Below are 16,467 nucleotides of genomic sequence, written 5' to 3' on the forward strand. Positions count from 1 at the left end.
TATTTACAAAGACACTTACGGTTTTATATTTATATAATAGTGTTTTACATTCATAGAAATTTCATGAAACTACTATAGGGGTATATATAATACTAGCGGACGCGCGCAGCTTCGCGTGCTTATTTGCACCCTTAGGGATGAGTTCTAATAAACTATGAAACACGTATTCAATTAAATATTTTTAAGAGTCTGAATTTAAAATTTTAATAAAATCGATGGCGATTTAAAGATTTTTTCATACAAACTTTCAACCCCTTATTTGCACCCTTAGGGGGAGAATTCTAGAAACCATGAAACATGTATTCAATTAAATACTTTTAAGAGTCTGAATTTCCAATTTTATAAAAATTGGAGCCGATTTAAAAACATTTCTATACAAACTTTCAACCCCTTATTTGCAGCCTTAGGAGGAGAATTCTAGGAAACGATAAAACACGTATTCAATGAAATACTTTTAATAATCTAAATTTCAAATTTTATAAAAATCGGTGCTGATTTAAATTTTTTTCCATACAAACTTTCAACCCCTATTTCACCCTTTTGGGGTTAGAATTTTTAAAAATCCCTTCTTAGTGGATGTCCAGATTACAATAGTAAATATCTATCCAAATTTCACGTTTCTACGCACAGCGGTTACGGCTGTGCGTGCGTCTTACCTCAGTCAGTGAGGACAAGTCCTTTTATATATATAGATTACGTAGGCCCATTTCGGGGTAAAAATGGAGCATTTTTCACCAATGTGGGATTTACCCCAATGGTCGCGTAGGTGGCGTAGGCTGGGTGTATTACCATATTATGTGCCCCACCAAATAAAAATCTCTTTTGGGAATATGCCACATGTTCTATTATAACAAGAATTTATTGATTTGTAATATATATTTTATTTATTTATGAGACAAATAATAATGATCAAAATAATAATAATATATTATGAAAATAATGATTATTGAGAAGGAAAAGGTAAATTTAGCAGATTTCCTATGGGAAGTCCTTCCTATGAAAAGTTTTAGCACTTAATCGTTATACACATCGAGGTATTTGTATTTTATCTTAAATGTCGTAAGCTATAGTGCAATTAACAGTAAGCGTGATAGTAGTGGGTTCGATCTCCACTTGGGTTGGTGTGTCTTAGTACTAGATTATCTATGCCTAATCGCCTGCCTGCCTGGAAAAGCATGAAGCCAGAGCAAAATTGAAATGATAATTATAATTAGATAGTGATTTTAAATTTTTCTGTAAAAATTAATACTCCTTATTTTCTATATCTCCCTTTTTTAAAACCTATAAAAACAGATTAAAAATGTGTTATCATCTTACTATTTATATACTTTAGTAGATTACTAAATATAGCGATACAATTTATGTTGTGAAAATGATTACAGACAAGTTCTCCACATTCCGCAACTGGACTACAATGGAAATTCATTGAACGAAAAATAAGCTTCTTGTGTTACAGTCGAGGTCAATACCCGGAATACAACTAGATTTTACCTGTGGCGTCGATCCATGTTTCAATGAAAATAAATGAGTATGAGGCCAGTACAGGTGCAGGGGTACAAACGTGCACCTGAAAAACGTGAACCTAAAAAGAAAAGAATCTTAAATCTGTCCAAAGGAGTTTCAATGGAATTTCGTAGTGTCCCAACTTACCAGATTCAACAAAGGGCTTAAAGCTTAAGTAGCATAATCCGCATTGTGTAGGATCAAATCGTATAATTGTAACGTATTTCATTAGTTTTGGATCAACTGTGTACGCTGAATGGAAACGGAAAGCCGATTAGTGTTGCTGTTTGATCTTGTCCTATAATTAGATAGAAAAATCTTTTATCTTTTTTCAAGTATGGAAAAAATAGTGAATTTATCTTTTTTTTCTATATAACGATAATTGCTTGAAGTCTAGAGATCTTTTATTGTCTATATTTTTAGAGATAGTGAGTTTGATTCGCAGTCGAAGAGCTAATGGATATTTTATTACGATAGTTTTGAATATGGACGTTGGCAATGTCATACTGAGAAGTTCTTCAACTTCAAGTTTGGCACTAAAATATATCAACAATTATGTTTTTGGGGTTAACATATTATATTCATTTATAATAATTGGTAGGAACTTTTGACAACATACAAATATAGTAGCAAAGACGTCTAAAGTATCATATATGAGAAATCGAACTTTAAATGCATGAAACACTTGTTTTTGCTATTTTTATTTTGTATGAGTTTGTAATGAACCCTTTTGCTTTAACCGCTGTAGAAAATAAAGTAGGTCTCAGAGCCGGTTAAAGTTGTGAATTAATTACGACGGGTGCATACTAAAGTAGGCTGTGCTTTATAGGTGTTGTACGATATCGTAGAGTGAAAACTATGAACTCTAGTAGTAGGGTTTATTTTAAAAATTATCTATATGTATAAATGAAATTGAAAATTTTTGTTTGTCTTTTTGTCTGTCCGGGCTAATATACAGAACAGTTGACCCGTTTTTATAACAATTCTGCTGCTTAAGCAAAATATAGGTTTTTTTTAAACTCCCACGGGATAGAAAATTATTGTTCTATTAAATACGACAATTTTCGCGTTGAAAATCAAATAAAATCCCAAATTCTTAAATCATGATTTAGTAAGTGTATAACATGCTGAGGCCAGTCGTGGCGCAGGGGTACAAGCGTGTAAAAGAGTGTGAGTTCGATTCCCACTTGAGCAAATCGATTACATTTAATAAATATCATCTTAAAATACTATATTCTGTTTATTTTAGCTTTTACTTAGTACAATTTAAAAGTTAATGATATAATACTACACCTACACATCTACATAAATTAAAGGAGATGGTTAATTTTCATGAAAATATTCTAAGAACGGTCACAATAAAGAAATATTGAAATGAGCGATCGTTGGTGGCGTACGATAAATTTTAATTAAGTTTTACATTTTGCATCAAAATAGATACTGTAGTTTAAATAAATTTAGAACGAACCTTAAGAAAATTGTTAAAGTAGTAAATTATTATTACATTTTTAACCGATTTCGAAAAGGAGGTTGTCTGGTTGTCCTCTCTATTCCTATTCTGCACATGCGACATACAGCATGATAATAAAAAGAAATATACAAAAAATAAATCAGCTTCACGTTGTATCCCGCACACAGCAGGATGGGCAGAAGGAAAAGTGTTAAGACACTCCGATCCCCATTTTCTGCCGGATTCTGGAGGCATTTGGTGTTAAGTGGCAGAACTGAACGCCGCGTTTTGCCTCGACACCAGAGCGAAGAAATGGAAATATACATTTTAATAAATATTAAAGTAATATATATTGGTATATATAATTTTTGTTTCTAGTATAGTTTAATCATTTGTATACTTTATTAATTCACACGTAAGCGTAAATACCTTGGCAATTCTTCCACTGGCCTACATAATTTGTAGGACACAGTATTCATATCTTATATACACTATCATCACTATCAAAACTACTGTTTTGTAATATTTAATAACTGTTTTTTATGACTGTAATTCTGTAATTATTTTCATATTTTTTTTAGCTTAAGAGGCCAGTCGTGGCGTAGTAGCACGATAGTGTAAACGAGATTGGTTGTGGGTTCGATGCCCACTCAACACGCTATGCCTTTTAGATTTCAGCGGGAAGTGGAGAACGAAGTGTCATAACACTAGGTTCCCTCTGCCTACTCTACTGCGTGCGGGATACAGCGTGAAGTGTGATTTTTTTAACATATATAATTAATTGATTTCTGTTATCGTCACAATGCCTTTTAAACACCTACTAGACTAAATTCTAAATCTTCTATCCTATATATAAAACACTCAAGTGCTTAAGGTAGTAAAATGAAAACATATAAAAGTGAAACCACATCGTTAATTGCGTTCGAAATATAACGTCCATTAGTTGTTATTGTGGTCATTAAATACATTATATTTATATACAGATATGAGTCGACAAATATATGTATATGTTATTTAATTTCATATCAGTCATGGAAATAGTATATTGTATATTATGGTAATAATCTATATATTTTTTTAAAGTAATTATCGTAACAGGAAGTAAATAGTCTAGGAAAATATCACTTCGTTTCATTATTATTATTATTTTCTATCTTATGCCTATTTTAGGATAGAAACTGACGTTAGGTTTTGTCTGATCAAAGTAAAAAGAATATCTTTTGTAATACATATATGTAAGAAATATTTGTTGTAATATAAATAATTTTAAATGATTTACAATAAACGAATATAATAACAGTAAAATCCAGCTTCATCTTATTGGCGTTTATTATCTAACGATATTTTTATTGTCAACAATTAACTCGTCTAATAAAAAAACATGTTTATTTAAAATAGTTTATTAAATAATTAATAAATATTATAAATAATATCTCTATTCGGATACAAAACATGTGCTAAATACGAAAATATTCCAGTTACAATATCGTAGAGAGCACTAAATAGCTTTACAAATACATCAAGCTGAAACGACAGGAGTGGAACTTTGAAAATGAAACCCATTGTACGGTAAATCTAATGAATAATCCGCTTGAACTTCTCCTGGTCTTGACGTAAGATCTACTAACTGCTGGTTAAACGGCGTGTTTGAAGGGTATACATTAGGGTAGAGCATCGACTCTTTTGACATTCGCTTATTTTCTCCTATAGTGTCATCACTTCTTCCTTTATTTCCGTTATTTGGTAAAATTATCTTATATTTACTAAAATCTCCAATTCTATTTAGGGCATGAGCTTGTGTTGGATCTACTTGATTATGCCAATCATCACGACTTCTCTTATCAAAATGTTCGTAAGGTGGGAAAGAGTGATAAAAGCCGTAGCTTAACGGACTTGCAGCAATCTGGAACAAAACATCTGTTAACTGGTTATCTTCCGATTTGATTAGTAAATGTGCTGCACAGGGGGTTTGTGATATTAATAATTCGGTTTTAGAATTAAAGTTAGACTTGAAGTTAGAATAAATATAACGTGATTTTTATAAAAAGCATTGTTTTAATTGACTGAACATCATACCTTCCCTCTTTCATGATACCCATCATATGTGTCAACCTAAAATAGAATATTTGTATTAAAGTGTTAGTATGTAGTAAAATATATTTTAATTTTGTTAAATTTACCATATTAGGTTAGTCTAGTGACAGTTAAAATTACGTGTAAACTCAATTAACCCACTCCGGCCATTTAATTACGTTCGAATGTCGCTGTGAAGGGAAGCCCAATAATTTGTATTCTTAACAAATATTTATGGTAGATCCGTAATTTGCGTAGATAAGTATAATTATTATAATATTTGTTCGTGTATCATAACAATAATAAATCAACACAACATAACACAGCTTCACGCTTTATCCCTAGCGGGATAGTCAGAGAGAACGGAGCGCCAAACGCTACGGTCTCTACATACCTCTTTCGCCTCGTCCACTGTCATCAACCTCTTCATACATACCTTCCGAGGGGTCCTCATGCTTTAACGTGACCTTCCTCCAGTATCATAGGGGTCTTAATATGCTTCTTTGGATAAATATCATGTCTAAATTTTTAATATATACAATACATTGACCAACAAATCATATTTACCTTTTTAAGTCCCTGAATTGAAGCAAGTATAAGTGCCATTTTGGCTAAGAGCAAGGCTTTTCCCCCTAGAACAGCTAAGAATTGGAAGCCCATAGGAATGAGCACCATACCGATAGACACTATTCCAAACATCATCATTGTCATCATGTGGTAGCGACGTCGACCTCTGTATTCAACTAAAATTCAAGGTGCAAAATTTGTATAACAGTTTTTCTAGTTTTTCAGACATGATATTATAATTAAAAAGAGTCCTGAGACCGGTCGTGACGCAGGGATGTCTGATTTCCAATCGAGGAAATGGAATATTTAATATTTCCATTTTCTCGCTCGATATACGCAATATCTCCAGGATTTGGTGGAAAGTGAGGAACAAAAATATCTAAATGGGTACTGAGTGTCTTAACACTAGATTCTCAGATTCTCTTTACCTATCCTTCTATTAATAATAATAATAGTAATATTTTTATGTCTTTATAAAGTGTAAATAATTTAATAATGATGACAAAATATTTCTGTACTACTTAATTAGAATATTGGCAAATCATTTTACTTTCATTTTAAATGTGTTGAGACATCGTGTGCTAAAAACAATTCTTCGAATTAAAACGGCTTAGACAGTAAATATTGACTCTTTTATATTTTGTTACAATTATCCAATAATACTTATACAAAAGTAGCACAATATCGAGAAAAAATTATTTACATTTAATATTATGAGGCTATACACACACATACTATAACGCATCGATTGTGGGTTCGATTCCCACTCGGGAGAATGAATTATTATTTATTAATCTTTTCTTTTCGATGTTGAGTGTTTTAACACTAGGTTCCTTCTGTTCCTGCTATGTGCGGTATACAGCGTGAAGGTGATTTATTTTAATAAGAGATTATGCGCAATGAAGATAACTGGAAAGTTTTAACAAAATTTTGTCTCTCGACAACAAATGATTAAGATAGAACTCGAAGTACAACAATTATTATCAAAAACGTTGTTTATTCAGTGGAAAATTAATCCGAGGAACTTGAGATATTCGTATAATAATTTCTTACAAAGTAAATTATGTTCTAATAGGCAAGCCAAAGCGTGTGAGCTCATTATATACGAGTAGAGTACATATGTAGATACAACTTATACGAACGAAATAATAAGGTGTAATTATTATTATTTTACGTATTATATTGTTTTATTTTTGTGTAGGCGTATGTTAGTACCAGTACAGTAATTGGAATGGAGGTTAGTGGTTCGATCCCCAGTCGGAGGTATAAATAATTAATGAAAATATTAATAGAAAATCCTCATTCTGGTAGAAATAGAAAATGAAAGGCACCGGAAAGTGGGAAAAGTACCCTTCTATGTTCGAGATTGCATGCTGCAGGGTGAAAAGCATAAAGAAATTGTCGATTGTATTAATTTATTAATATTTATGTTCTTTTTTTGGAAAATGGCATAAATACATTTTTTTTTTGGCTTTGTATTTAAAAACACATGTTTTCCATTAAGAATTTTATTTCTTAAATATTGTAAAGGCTTAGCGATTTCTTTGTAATATTTCAATAAAAACAATTTCACGTTATTAAATAACTTGAACAAGTATCTTGAACTTATGCTTGGATACTAGACGTTTACTATCTCTTGCTGTCCGTAGATACTTTCAATAGTTGCAAATTTACTTAATCAGTCGACTTTTATCTACTTTCTTGAAATGAATTGAATTTAAAAAGCGCAAGTCATATTGCGTAAATACTAATTAGTCTTTAAAATACTTTACGAAGCAAACCAAATTGTATTTGTAAATGAACTACTTACTGTCTTTGATTATGACATCAAGTGAAGCAACAATGATTTCATTAATACAAACAATTGTAATTCAAAATATTTAAAAAACATTTTTTTAACTTCAAGCTGTATGCCGCACATAGCAGAAGAGGCAGCGGGAGCCTAGGAAACTAGTGTTAAGATACTCCGTTCTCCACATACCGCCGAATACTATTAACCTAACCTAACTTTGTCTAATCACCAGTGCGAAGAAATGGAAATATTAATAAATAATATTTCCCGTAGTGGGAATCGAACCCACTCGAACTATCGAGTAGGTACTTCCCATTTAAAATCCAAAGGCGTTAAATAAACGGTATGATGATAACGCTATCTAAACATTTATTAGAAACACCACTTCCTGCAAGTTTGCTATATAAATATTTCTACGTAAATTTACCTTTATCAACAGCTTTAACGTCATCGAAGTCGATTTTGATAACATGTGTCCGAAGCATTTTTGCCATTCTTTGTAATGCAAGGTTTTTCCATTCTCCTTCTTCTAATTCCTGTTCTGACCATGTACTGTAAAAATAACTTAAAATAAGTAATTTAATTGTTAAGGTATTTGCTATAGTGGTGCAGTAGGGTGTAAATTAAAATAAACAAGAAAATCTAGAATAAAGGAAAGATTTTGAATCACAACCTAGACGTGTAATCAAAATAAAATTTTCGTTTTCCCACTCTGTTAAAGCTTAGTGCGGCGTTTAACACTGTCATTCAACACGCGACTTCGATGGTTATAGAGTAGAAATCATATAATTAAAACAAAAGTTCACGTTCATAAATCTCCGGGTAAGTAAACAAGTCTCACTTCCACCTTATCTATGTTACTTAAGAAATCATTGTCTTCTCCCATGTTACAATACTAGTAGAGATAACCTTAAATCAAGACATTAAGTTCTCCAATTTCCATTCGATTTTGAGACATTTCCATTGGCGGAACTCAACGCTACACAAAATTTTACCAAAGTAAAAAAAATTAGGTCATTCGAGTGAGAATCGTCACATTGCCCCCACAAAGGTAGATTTACCCCCCATAAAATTAGTATAAAAGTAGATTAATAAAAAGCTTAGTTATCAATAAGTAAATGTGAAGTTATCAAATATATTATGACGACATTAAAATTGAAATTATCGATATCATGATAACACTTGTCATATATCATATATGTAACATATTACCCACTCTCCAATATGGATCGGATCGTTCAGCGAGTATTACACTCATATTTCAATTTACGCGATTCCGATACACTTATGTTTTATTGGTCATAGCTAAAACGAATTGAATGACTATTGAATATTATTAAAGAGAGAAATATAGAAGAGAGTGTTGGAACTTTCTTATATTTTACTGTCTTAATATGTCAGTGGTTACAGTTGAGTACTGAGCCAGAGGTTGTCAGTTTGATCCTTACTTAAAATACTTTACTTTATATATTTACTATCATATAAATTTAGCTAAATTTCTTATTTAATAGTTTTGTATAATTTGAATAATATTAATTTTTCAATTTTGTTTTACTTATATGTAATTTTTTAAGTGCAATATATATATATATAATATATTTTTTTGTTATACCTTCACGTTTAATGGCACATACATATACCTGAGTAGGAAAAGAAAACGTAGTGTACGAAGACACTGTCAGATGAAACCACGGTGGAATCATTGTCGTTATAATATTTTTATAATATTTTATGGAATTTACAGGCAAAGCTCTACTGACATATTACATAGTAATTTTCTTTTTGAGTAACATCATATTCTATATATTCCACTACTTCAACATCAAAGTAGCTATTAGATTATCCGAACAAGCGTCGTCGCCTGGTGTTAAAAGCATTTTGTCCATACTAACAGAGCCCGCGATTTTATCTACTTTTTCATATATTCCAAAATAAAATCTAAAGTTTATATAATTTTCCAAAATAAAATCTAAAGTTTGCTTAGATTTCCTAAATAACATCAACAATTTTGTACAAAATGTATTCAATTTATTTTGGTGATAATTTCCGGAAATCATTAATCTAAAGCTGTAGAAAACTGGATAAAGTTATCTGGATATCTTTTAAAAAGATATTTTTTCGCATATACTCGTATTTTGTTAATATAAATACTATCATTTATATTTGAGGCCAGTCGTGGTGCAGAGGCACGAGCGTGCGATTGTCAGCGCGACAGGTTGTGCGTTCGACTCCAGGAAACGAAACGTTTAATATTTGCATTTCTTCGCTCTGATAACGAGACAAATCGCGGCGTTGAAATCCGCCACTCGACACGCAACAGAAGAGTCCGAAGCGAAAAAAAATAACTTGAGTAGAATGTGACAGATATTATGAGCTGCATAGCGGAACTTAAAATGACGCCATTTTGAGTTCATTTTATTTCAATATAAAATATTATTTTAATTATACATTCAAATTATAAAAAATATTTACTTACTTAAGTAAGTTCATAATTCTAATAATAAATGTTATAATAAACACGTATAGCAAAGTAGCATATTTATTCTACCTACTAAACGTTTCGTCACATCAACGAAATCAGAGCGCTTACGCAATTGTATTCGAGACCCACTTGTTTGACGTTGACAAATTATTTCGCGTGCATTCACCTGAACTCTTGTAAACTATTATTGATTGAACTTCACTATGTTTATAAATATAAAAAAAATAGACGCCCTTATAACATAGTTAGGGTGTTCGAGAGTACATACGTTGGTTGTAGGTTCGATGCTATGTTTAGAAAGTAGGGTATAAGATTCTCAATAGGTCTTACATAGGTAATGTCTCTATAGTTGGCGGTAATGTCAGAAACGGCTGAGCTGTTTTAAATACAATTTTCACTAATTTATTTTGGCTTCTCTGGAAATTTAGTGTTTATTTAATATAAATCGGTTCATAAATAAATTAGTAATAAAGTGTTTTGTTTGACAAAATTATCTACTATAAAATAACTGTTTCATTAAATTAAATAAAATTTTAGATATCTATGTATAGATATTGTCCTTATAATGATATTATGGAAACAAGAAAAAAATCAGATTCGTAAATTAATAGTTGTACGGTTCAAGCGGGCGAACCCGCGAGCGGGTAGGAGAAGTTTTTTCCATTAAGTTCTTTTTTGTTTACGCCTTAAATAAAAAAAATGAGACAATAATAAGACATTAATAAATGGTAGTATTAATTATTAGTAGTATTATTAATGGAGGATTTTATTCTGCGCTTTCTATTTAGAAAGCGCAGAATAAAATCCTCCAGTGGAAATCGAACTCAAAATATGGCTGGGTTGCGCACACTTGTACCCCTGCGCCATATATATATCCACTAAGGTCATGTCTTATCTATGTACATAGCTATCGAAAACTTTCTGAAACTTCTACCAACAATGTAATTGAGTGTTGGTTTGAATAATTACAGATAATCTAATAGCGGTTGAAATCGTTCAAATTTAGCATAACCATTTAACCGCGGTTTAAAATGACTATATGAAAATAAATATACTGTGACAGATAGGTACAATAGTTAAATAATTATTGTACGTTTATATCAATTTTAGGTCATCATGGTACAATAATGGAGACTGATTTTAATTAAGCACAGTGAATTTAGGTTTGAATCCCATTCAGGGGTATGGTTAAATTTAAAAATATTTTCAGTCTTTTGCTTCGATAAGACGAAATACATTGGGTTTCGACGTTGGCTTTCGCTTGGGTCCGCTCGGAACTCAGCGCCACGTTCTGTGTAAAGCGGGAAAATGAAATAAATACTTTGCTATAAAAAAGATAAAAAACAAAACTAACCTGGTATAATTTTCGTGTATAATATTCCCAGATTGGTCAACCAGTTCAAATCTGACGAGATTCACTCCGTCGGCGATAGGCACTACGTCTGGGCTAAGGCTGCGGTCTAGGGCTCTCAACGTTTTACGTTTTATGCAATTGGCAAATTTTGGAAAATATTCCTTTTGGTCGATGACGACTTTAGCAGCAATTAGCTAAAATAAAAAAATAATAACATAAAAATTAAGTTATAATAAGATTTTTTTAATTTATTTTTATTGTATGTCAACTTCAGATAAAAATGGTTTAGTAAATCATATTAATTTAATGACAAACTACATGTAGGTATAAATAAGCCAAAAAGATATAAAAAATATGTAATCAAATATTAAAATATGTATTATATTTAGCTAAAATTAATTTAAAGTTTTATGTAAGAAATAAAAATATGAAATAGTTACTTTTGTTAGACTTTTTTGGTAACTTGGAAATGAAAACAATTTATTCCTCGAATGGAAATGGAACCTACAACCCTCGTGCTTAGTTAGAGTCAGTTAATTAATTTATTTTTAATAATATTTTTATTCACATTTATTTTTGTTTTACGTCATCAGATATTTTGGGTTCCAAAGTAAAAAAGAAGCAAAAAGAGAAAAAGGCCCATTTACATTTTATTTGAACACGGCTACAATATTAAATTACTGTGTCAGACACAAGCAACTCGGAGGTAAATTGTTTTCCTTCGTATATCAACAGTGGAAAGAATTCTTTATATATGTATTTCAGATTTAAATTATTAAACTTTCCTTTTAAATATATAAAAGACGACAAACTTTATTTTTTAAGGTAGTTAAAAAAACTAAAATGGGTAATTTCAATTATTTTGATATATAATTATTTATTTTCAGTTTCTTTTTCCTTTCACTGTTCTGTTTTAGAAGTCAATCTAAAAAATCAAACTTGAAAAATCTGTAGTATTTCAATTTAAAAAATATATTGTAATATCAACGACAAAGTTTATTTAGACACAAAAAACGTTTCATTGAAATTATTGAATATATGATTTATTCACCCTCTTCGCATTAATTGACTGTGGTTTTATATTTTTATTGCGAATACTATAAGGCTTGAATAAATATAGAGATGAAATATTAAAACAGAATAATTGTTATACAAATAGTTTTCATTTCACTTCTATAGTGTACACATTTGGTTTTGTTATATATGTAGTACTATGTAGGCAAGAGAAAAAAAAAATTGCATATAATAAAATTGACACAGGTTGTGGGTTCGATTGCCACTCGAAGAATTGAAATATTTATTATTTTCATTTTTTCGTTCTGATAACGAGGCAAAAAACGGCGTTGAGTTCCTCCGAGAGGATCGATCCTCCCAGTCGGGCTTACAACATGGCGTTTTTGAAGGTGATAATATAAATTTGATTTACCTTCTTAGAGCAGTCTCTCCAGATGATCCTCAGAACATCTGTGCCTTCGAGCCACAAATCCGCAATAAACTTACTCCAATATGTATCCGTATCGGTTTCCGCGCAGCAAGCAGCTACCACCAGGGCCATAATAAGAAGTGTGAATTTCATTTTAAACGTTTTCAAAGTCACGTAATTCATTTCGAGAATATAACTGCCATCTCCTGCACGTGTGTTGAGTTTTGTGAAAACTGTAAAGTTATAGATTTTTTATTATTTTTCACAAGATTACATAGAATTTGCCTAATGTTATAGTTTTAGCTGGTGAATTAAAAAGATAAGATATATCGTTAGTCTGAAATCGACTATCCATTAGTAGGTCGTGCCCACTCTAAAACATTCTTGTGCCCACTGTAGAAACCCTGGATCCCCTAGAAGTTCTTCAGATAAATTACATGCCTAAATTACTTATATATAAGTGAGTATTAGGCATGGATATACATGTATTAAGGAATCCAGTTTCTACTTACCCAACTGCGAATAAAATGTATGTTTATATTCGTAATCCTGTTTAAACGAAATACGAATCTTTTTCACTTTTCTCTAATAATTTACTTAGCTTTACTTAACCTGTTGCACTAACATTGATAAAGTTTACACTACAAATAAGAACTAAATCCTAGGATATCTATTTTATAGGTAAAGCAAAAGAAAGCGAGTAATTTTCTACATGGCTACCAAATAGTGTTAATAATTGCCTATATGGTTATATATGCGCGACTGTGACGGTCAGCGCATTGTAAGAATGGGGTATTACCCACCAGTTCATATAATATTAGCTTTAGGAATGTTATATTTATATTTGTTCTAATTTTTGTTTCGCAGGTGGGAAGAGGTTCAAATTTGAATTAAGGTGAATCATTTTTATAATGTTTTCGACAAATTACGGCATTAAGAATGCAATATCTTAGTTTTGACAGAAAATACAGAATTAATCTTTGATCTTTAACTATTAATTTTGTTTTAATTACAATAAGGAATTGAATTTGAATTAGTTGGCAGGTTCAGTCGTCAGAAAGAAATATGAGTATAATTATGGTAGACAGAAGCAACCTAGTAGATATATACACACTTCTTTCCCTACTTTCCTAGATTCAGAGAAATTGTGTGTTGAGTAGCGGAACTCAACACCATACATTTTGCTTTTACCAGAACAAGGAAATGAAAACAATTCACTCCCTCGACTGGCAATCGAACTGCAACGTTTACAGTAATAGGCTGTGCCATGAAGGTTTTTTATAATGATCAAATTTGATAAAAATAATTAAGTATAATTAATTATTATAATTAATAATATTAATTATTATATATAATAGTAATTATTATTTTTACCAAATATTATCCAAACTACTCGTGTCACTGACATTTCTTACGTTATACTTACACAAATTCATCACATCAAAAACAAGTCGCTTTAATATCCGCACGGCAGGTGGCAAATTGTGGGGACGAAGTCGGCCAACGAGAAAATATTACATGTTATTGTATATTTATGTTAAGTAAAATGAATATCGTTTATCAAAAAATATATATCTCTCTGTCTCTCTTCTGGATATACGTATACGGTTTTATTAAGGCTGTAGTGGCGAAGTGGGATAGCTCTCGTGCGAGGGTTTTCGGTTCAATGTCCGATCATGTCTCATTTCTTTGTCAGGTTCTGACATTTTACAATAATGGTCCATAGGTCTAGCCGGATAGGCATAGCAAAGCTGCACTGGACTCTAATGAATCATTTTTATTATGATTTCTTATACGAAATAGCGATCACTTCTTTCAGCCACATAAAGTTTCTCAACATTAGATGGCATGGCATTTCAGGTTATAAGGGAATAGATTTAGAATGTTTAGTCCATGGCCGGATAAGCGCTGCCTGGGCCAAATGGCGGGAGGTTACTGGTGTGGTCTGCGACCGCAGAATACCGCCCAAGCTCAAGGGGCTGATATACAAGAGCATCGTCCGACCGGTTCTTTTATACGGCAGCGAATGTTGGCCAGCACTATCTCGGCACACTCAGGAGCTTCACGTCACGGAAATGAAGATGCTGAGGTGGATGTGCGGCGTAACGCGGTCTGACCGCATACGCAACACATTCATTCGAGGTAGTCTTGGGGTCCGTGACGTAGCGGATAAGCTCCAAGAGCGTCGCTTGAGATGGTTTGGCCACGTTACGCGCCGGCCTAAGAACTATGTCGGACGCAAGTGCCTTGCTATACCAGTTCCTGGGGCGCGACCTCCCGGACGCCCAAGGAAGCGCTGGTTGGATGTCGTGATGCAGGACATGAGAGCCAATGGTCTAACCACCGAGGACGCAAAAGATCGTGCAAAGTGGAGTAGGTTAAGTAGGAAGGCAGACCCTGGTAATAGCCGGGATTAATGCCAGGAAGAAGAGATTTAGAATGTTTAGGTAATGGGAGGACATATGCACTTTTCCAGGCATTAGAAAAAGATTATGGCCTTGAATAAAAAAAATTAAATGTGAGTAGGAGTTACAATATCTGACTCTAGAAGCAACATGTCACGACTTTACTTATCACTTTCATCAGCTTTAGAGGAAATAAAAAGGAATGTTGTGTTACCAGAGTTATGAAATGATCAATCATTCATTCCACTGAGTGTAAATGGAATCCATAATCCACACCTATTAATTATTACAAAGTAATTACCTACGTTTCCTTGTTTCTGACAATATTTTCACACAATAAAAAGAACCAATCCAATATTTTCAATAAAAAAAATATTCTTTTGACTTATTCAAAAAATATTAGATAACTTCCAAAATTATACAGCGACCTTTAAAATTGCTATGTCATTGGACACTTTAGATCCTTTCAATATAAAAGTCTTTGATGAAAGTTAAATTACATATTATACGGACGTGTCTTATTTCTGTTGTTAAATTAAAATACATTTATAGTTTAAATGTTTGAAACTGATAGATAAAAGTGGGATAATTAGATTTATATTATAATATTTAAACAATTGAGAAAATGTTAGAAAAATATATGTTTTGTGACTGATTCTACTGCAATGATTTATAAACTAATTTCTTAAAAGATTTTATTATTATTTTATCAATACTTTTTCAGCGCAAGGTCTGACTGTAAACGCGAGTGGTTGTAGGTTCGATCCCTACTCCAGGCAATAAAATATTTATATAAAATTCATATTTCCATGTCTTCACTCGAGTGTCGAGGAAAACCGCGCCGTTGAGTTCTGCCAATTAACGCGCAGGTGCTCCCAAAATTCCGCAGAAAGCGTAAAATGGAGTATCTTAACACTAGTTTTCCCCTGCCTATCCTGCTGTGTGCGAGATACAGCGTGACGCTAAGGGGAAACTTGTTTGCTATTTTTAACTTAGTCAGGATATGTTGTGTGTGTCGTGTCACTCATTTTTTAACTGTCATTTACTTCTATAAATTAGCAGAGCTTTGATCCCTTTCTCTACACAAGTACATGGATATTTTAACGTCGTTATAAGATGTTTAAATATAAGACTGATACTATCTATGATAGTAGCCAAGTTAAACATCACTATTGTATGGAAGAATTATTACATAAAGAAAATATTATCAAAGAACATCAATTAACTAATGGGTGTGCTCTGCCCACTCCTTTTAAAAGCCGAGCACTATAAGAATATAAAGTTTACATTTTTAATGTTGTACGCGGCAATACAGACAGACGATCGGTGCTAAGATTATGGAAATTAAATATTTAATATTTTCATTGCTTCGCTTTAGTAGCGAAGCGAAGTGTTCAGTTTCACCATTTAGCACGCAA

The 16,467-nt window shown here is 32.0% G+C and overlaps 1 protein-coding gene across 1 annotated transcript; it reads right to left on the reverse strand.

Annotated features, from left to right (window-relative positions):
* Positions 1–4,392: 4,392 nt before the first annotated feature.
* Osi23 (DUF1676 domain-containing protein Osi23) lies at positions 4,393–13,379 on the reverse strand. Its single transcript, XM_085186954.1, has 6 exons — positions 13,157–13,379; positions 12,648–12,877; positions 11,222–11,415; positions 7,813–7,937; positions 5,594–5,769; positions 4,393–4,856 (listed from the first exon to the last, which is right to left on the reverse strand). The coding sequence occupies exons 2-6, from the start codon at positions 12,825–12,827 to the stop codon at positions 4,473–4,475; spliced, it is 1,059 nt and encodes a 352-aa protein (XP_085043080.1). The 5' UTR covers positions 12,828–12,877; positions 13,157–13,379; the 3' UTR covers positions 4,393–4,472.
* Between the last annotated feature and the right edge of the window lie 3,088 nt (positions 13,380–16,467).

Source organism: Heliconius melpomene, chromosome 6 (genome assembly GCF_056956725.1).
Source record: "Heliconius melpomene rosina isolate 202511_hmr_F chromosome 6, ASM5695672v1, whole genome shotgun sequence".
NCBI lineage: Eukaryota > Metazoa > Arthropoda > Insecta > Lepidoptera > Nymphalidae > Heliconius > Heliconius melpomene.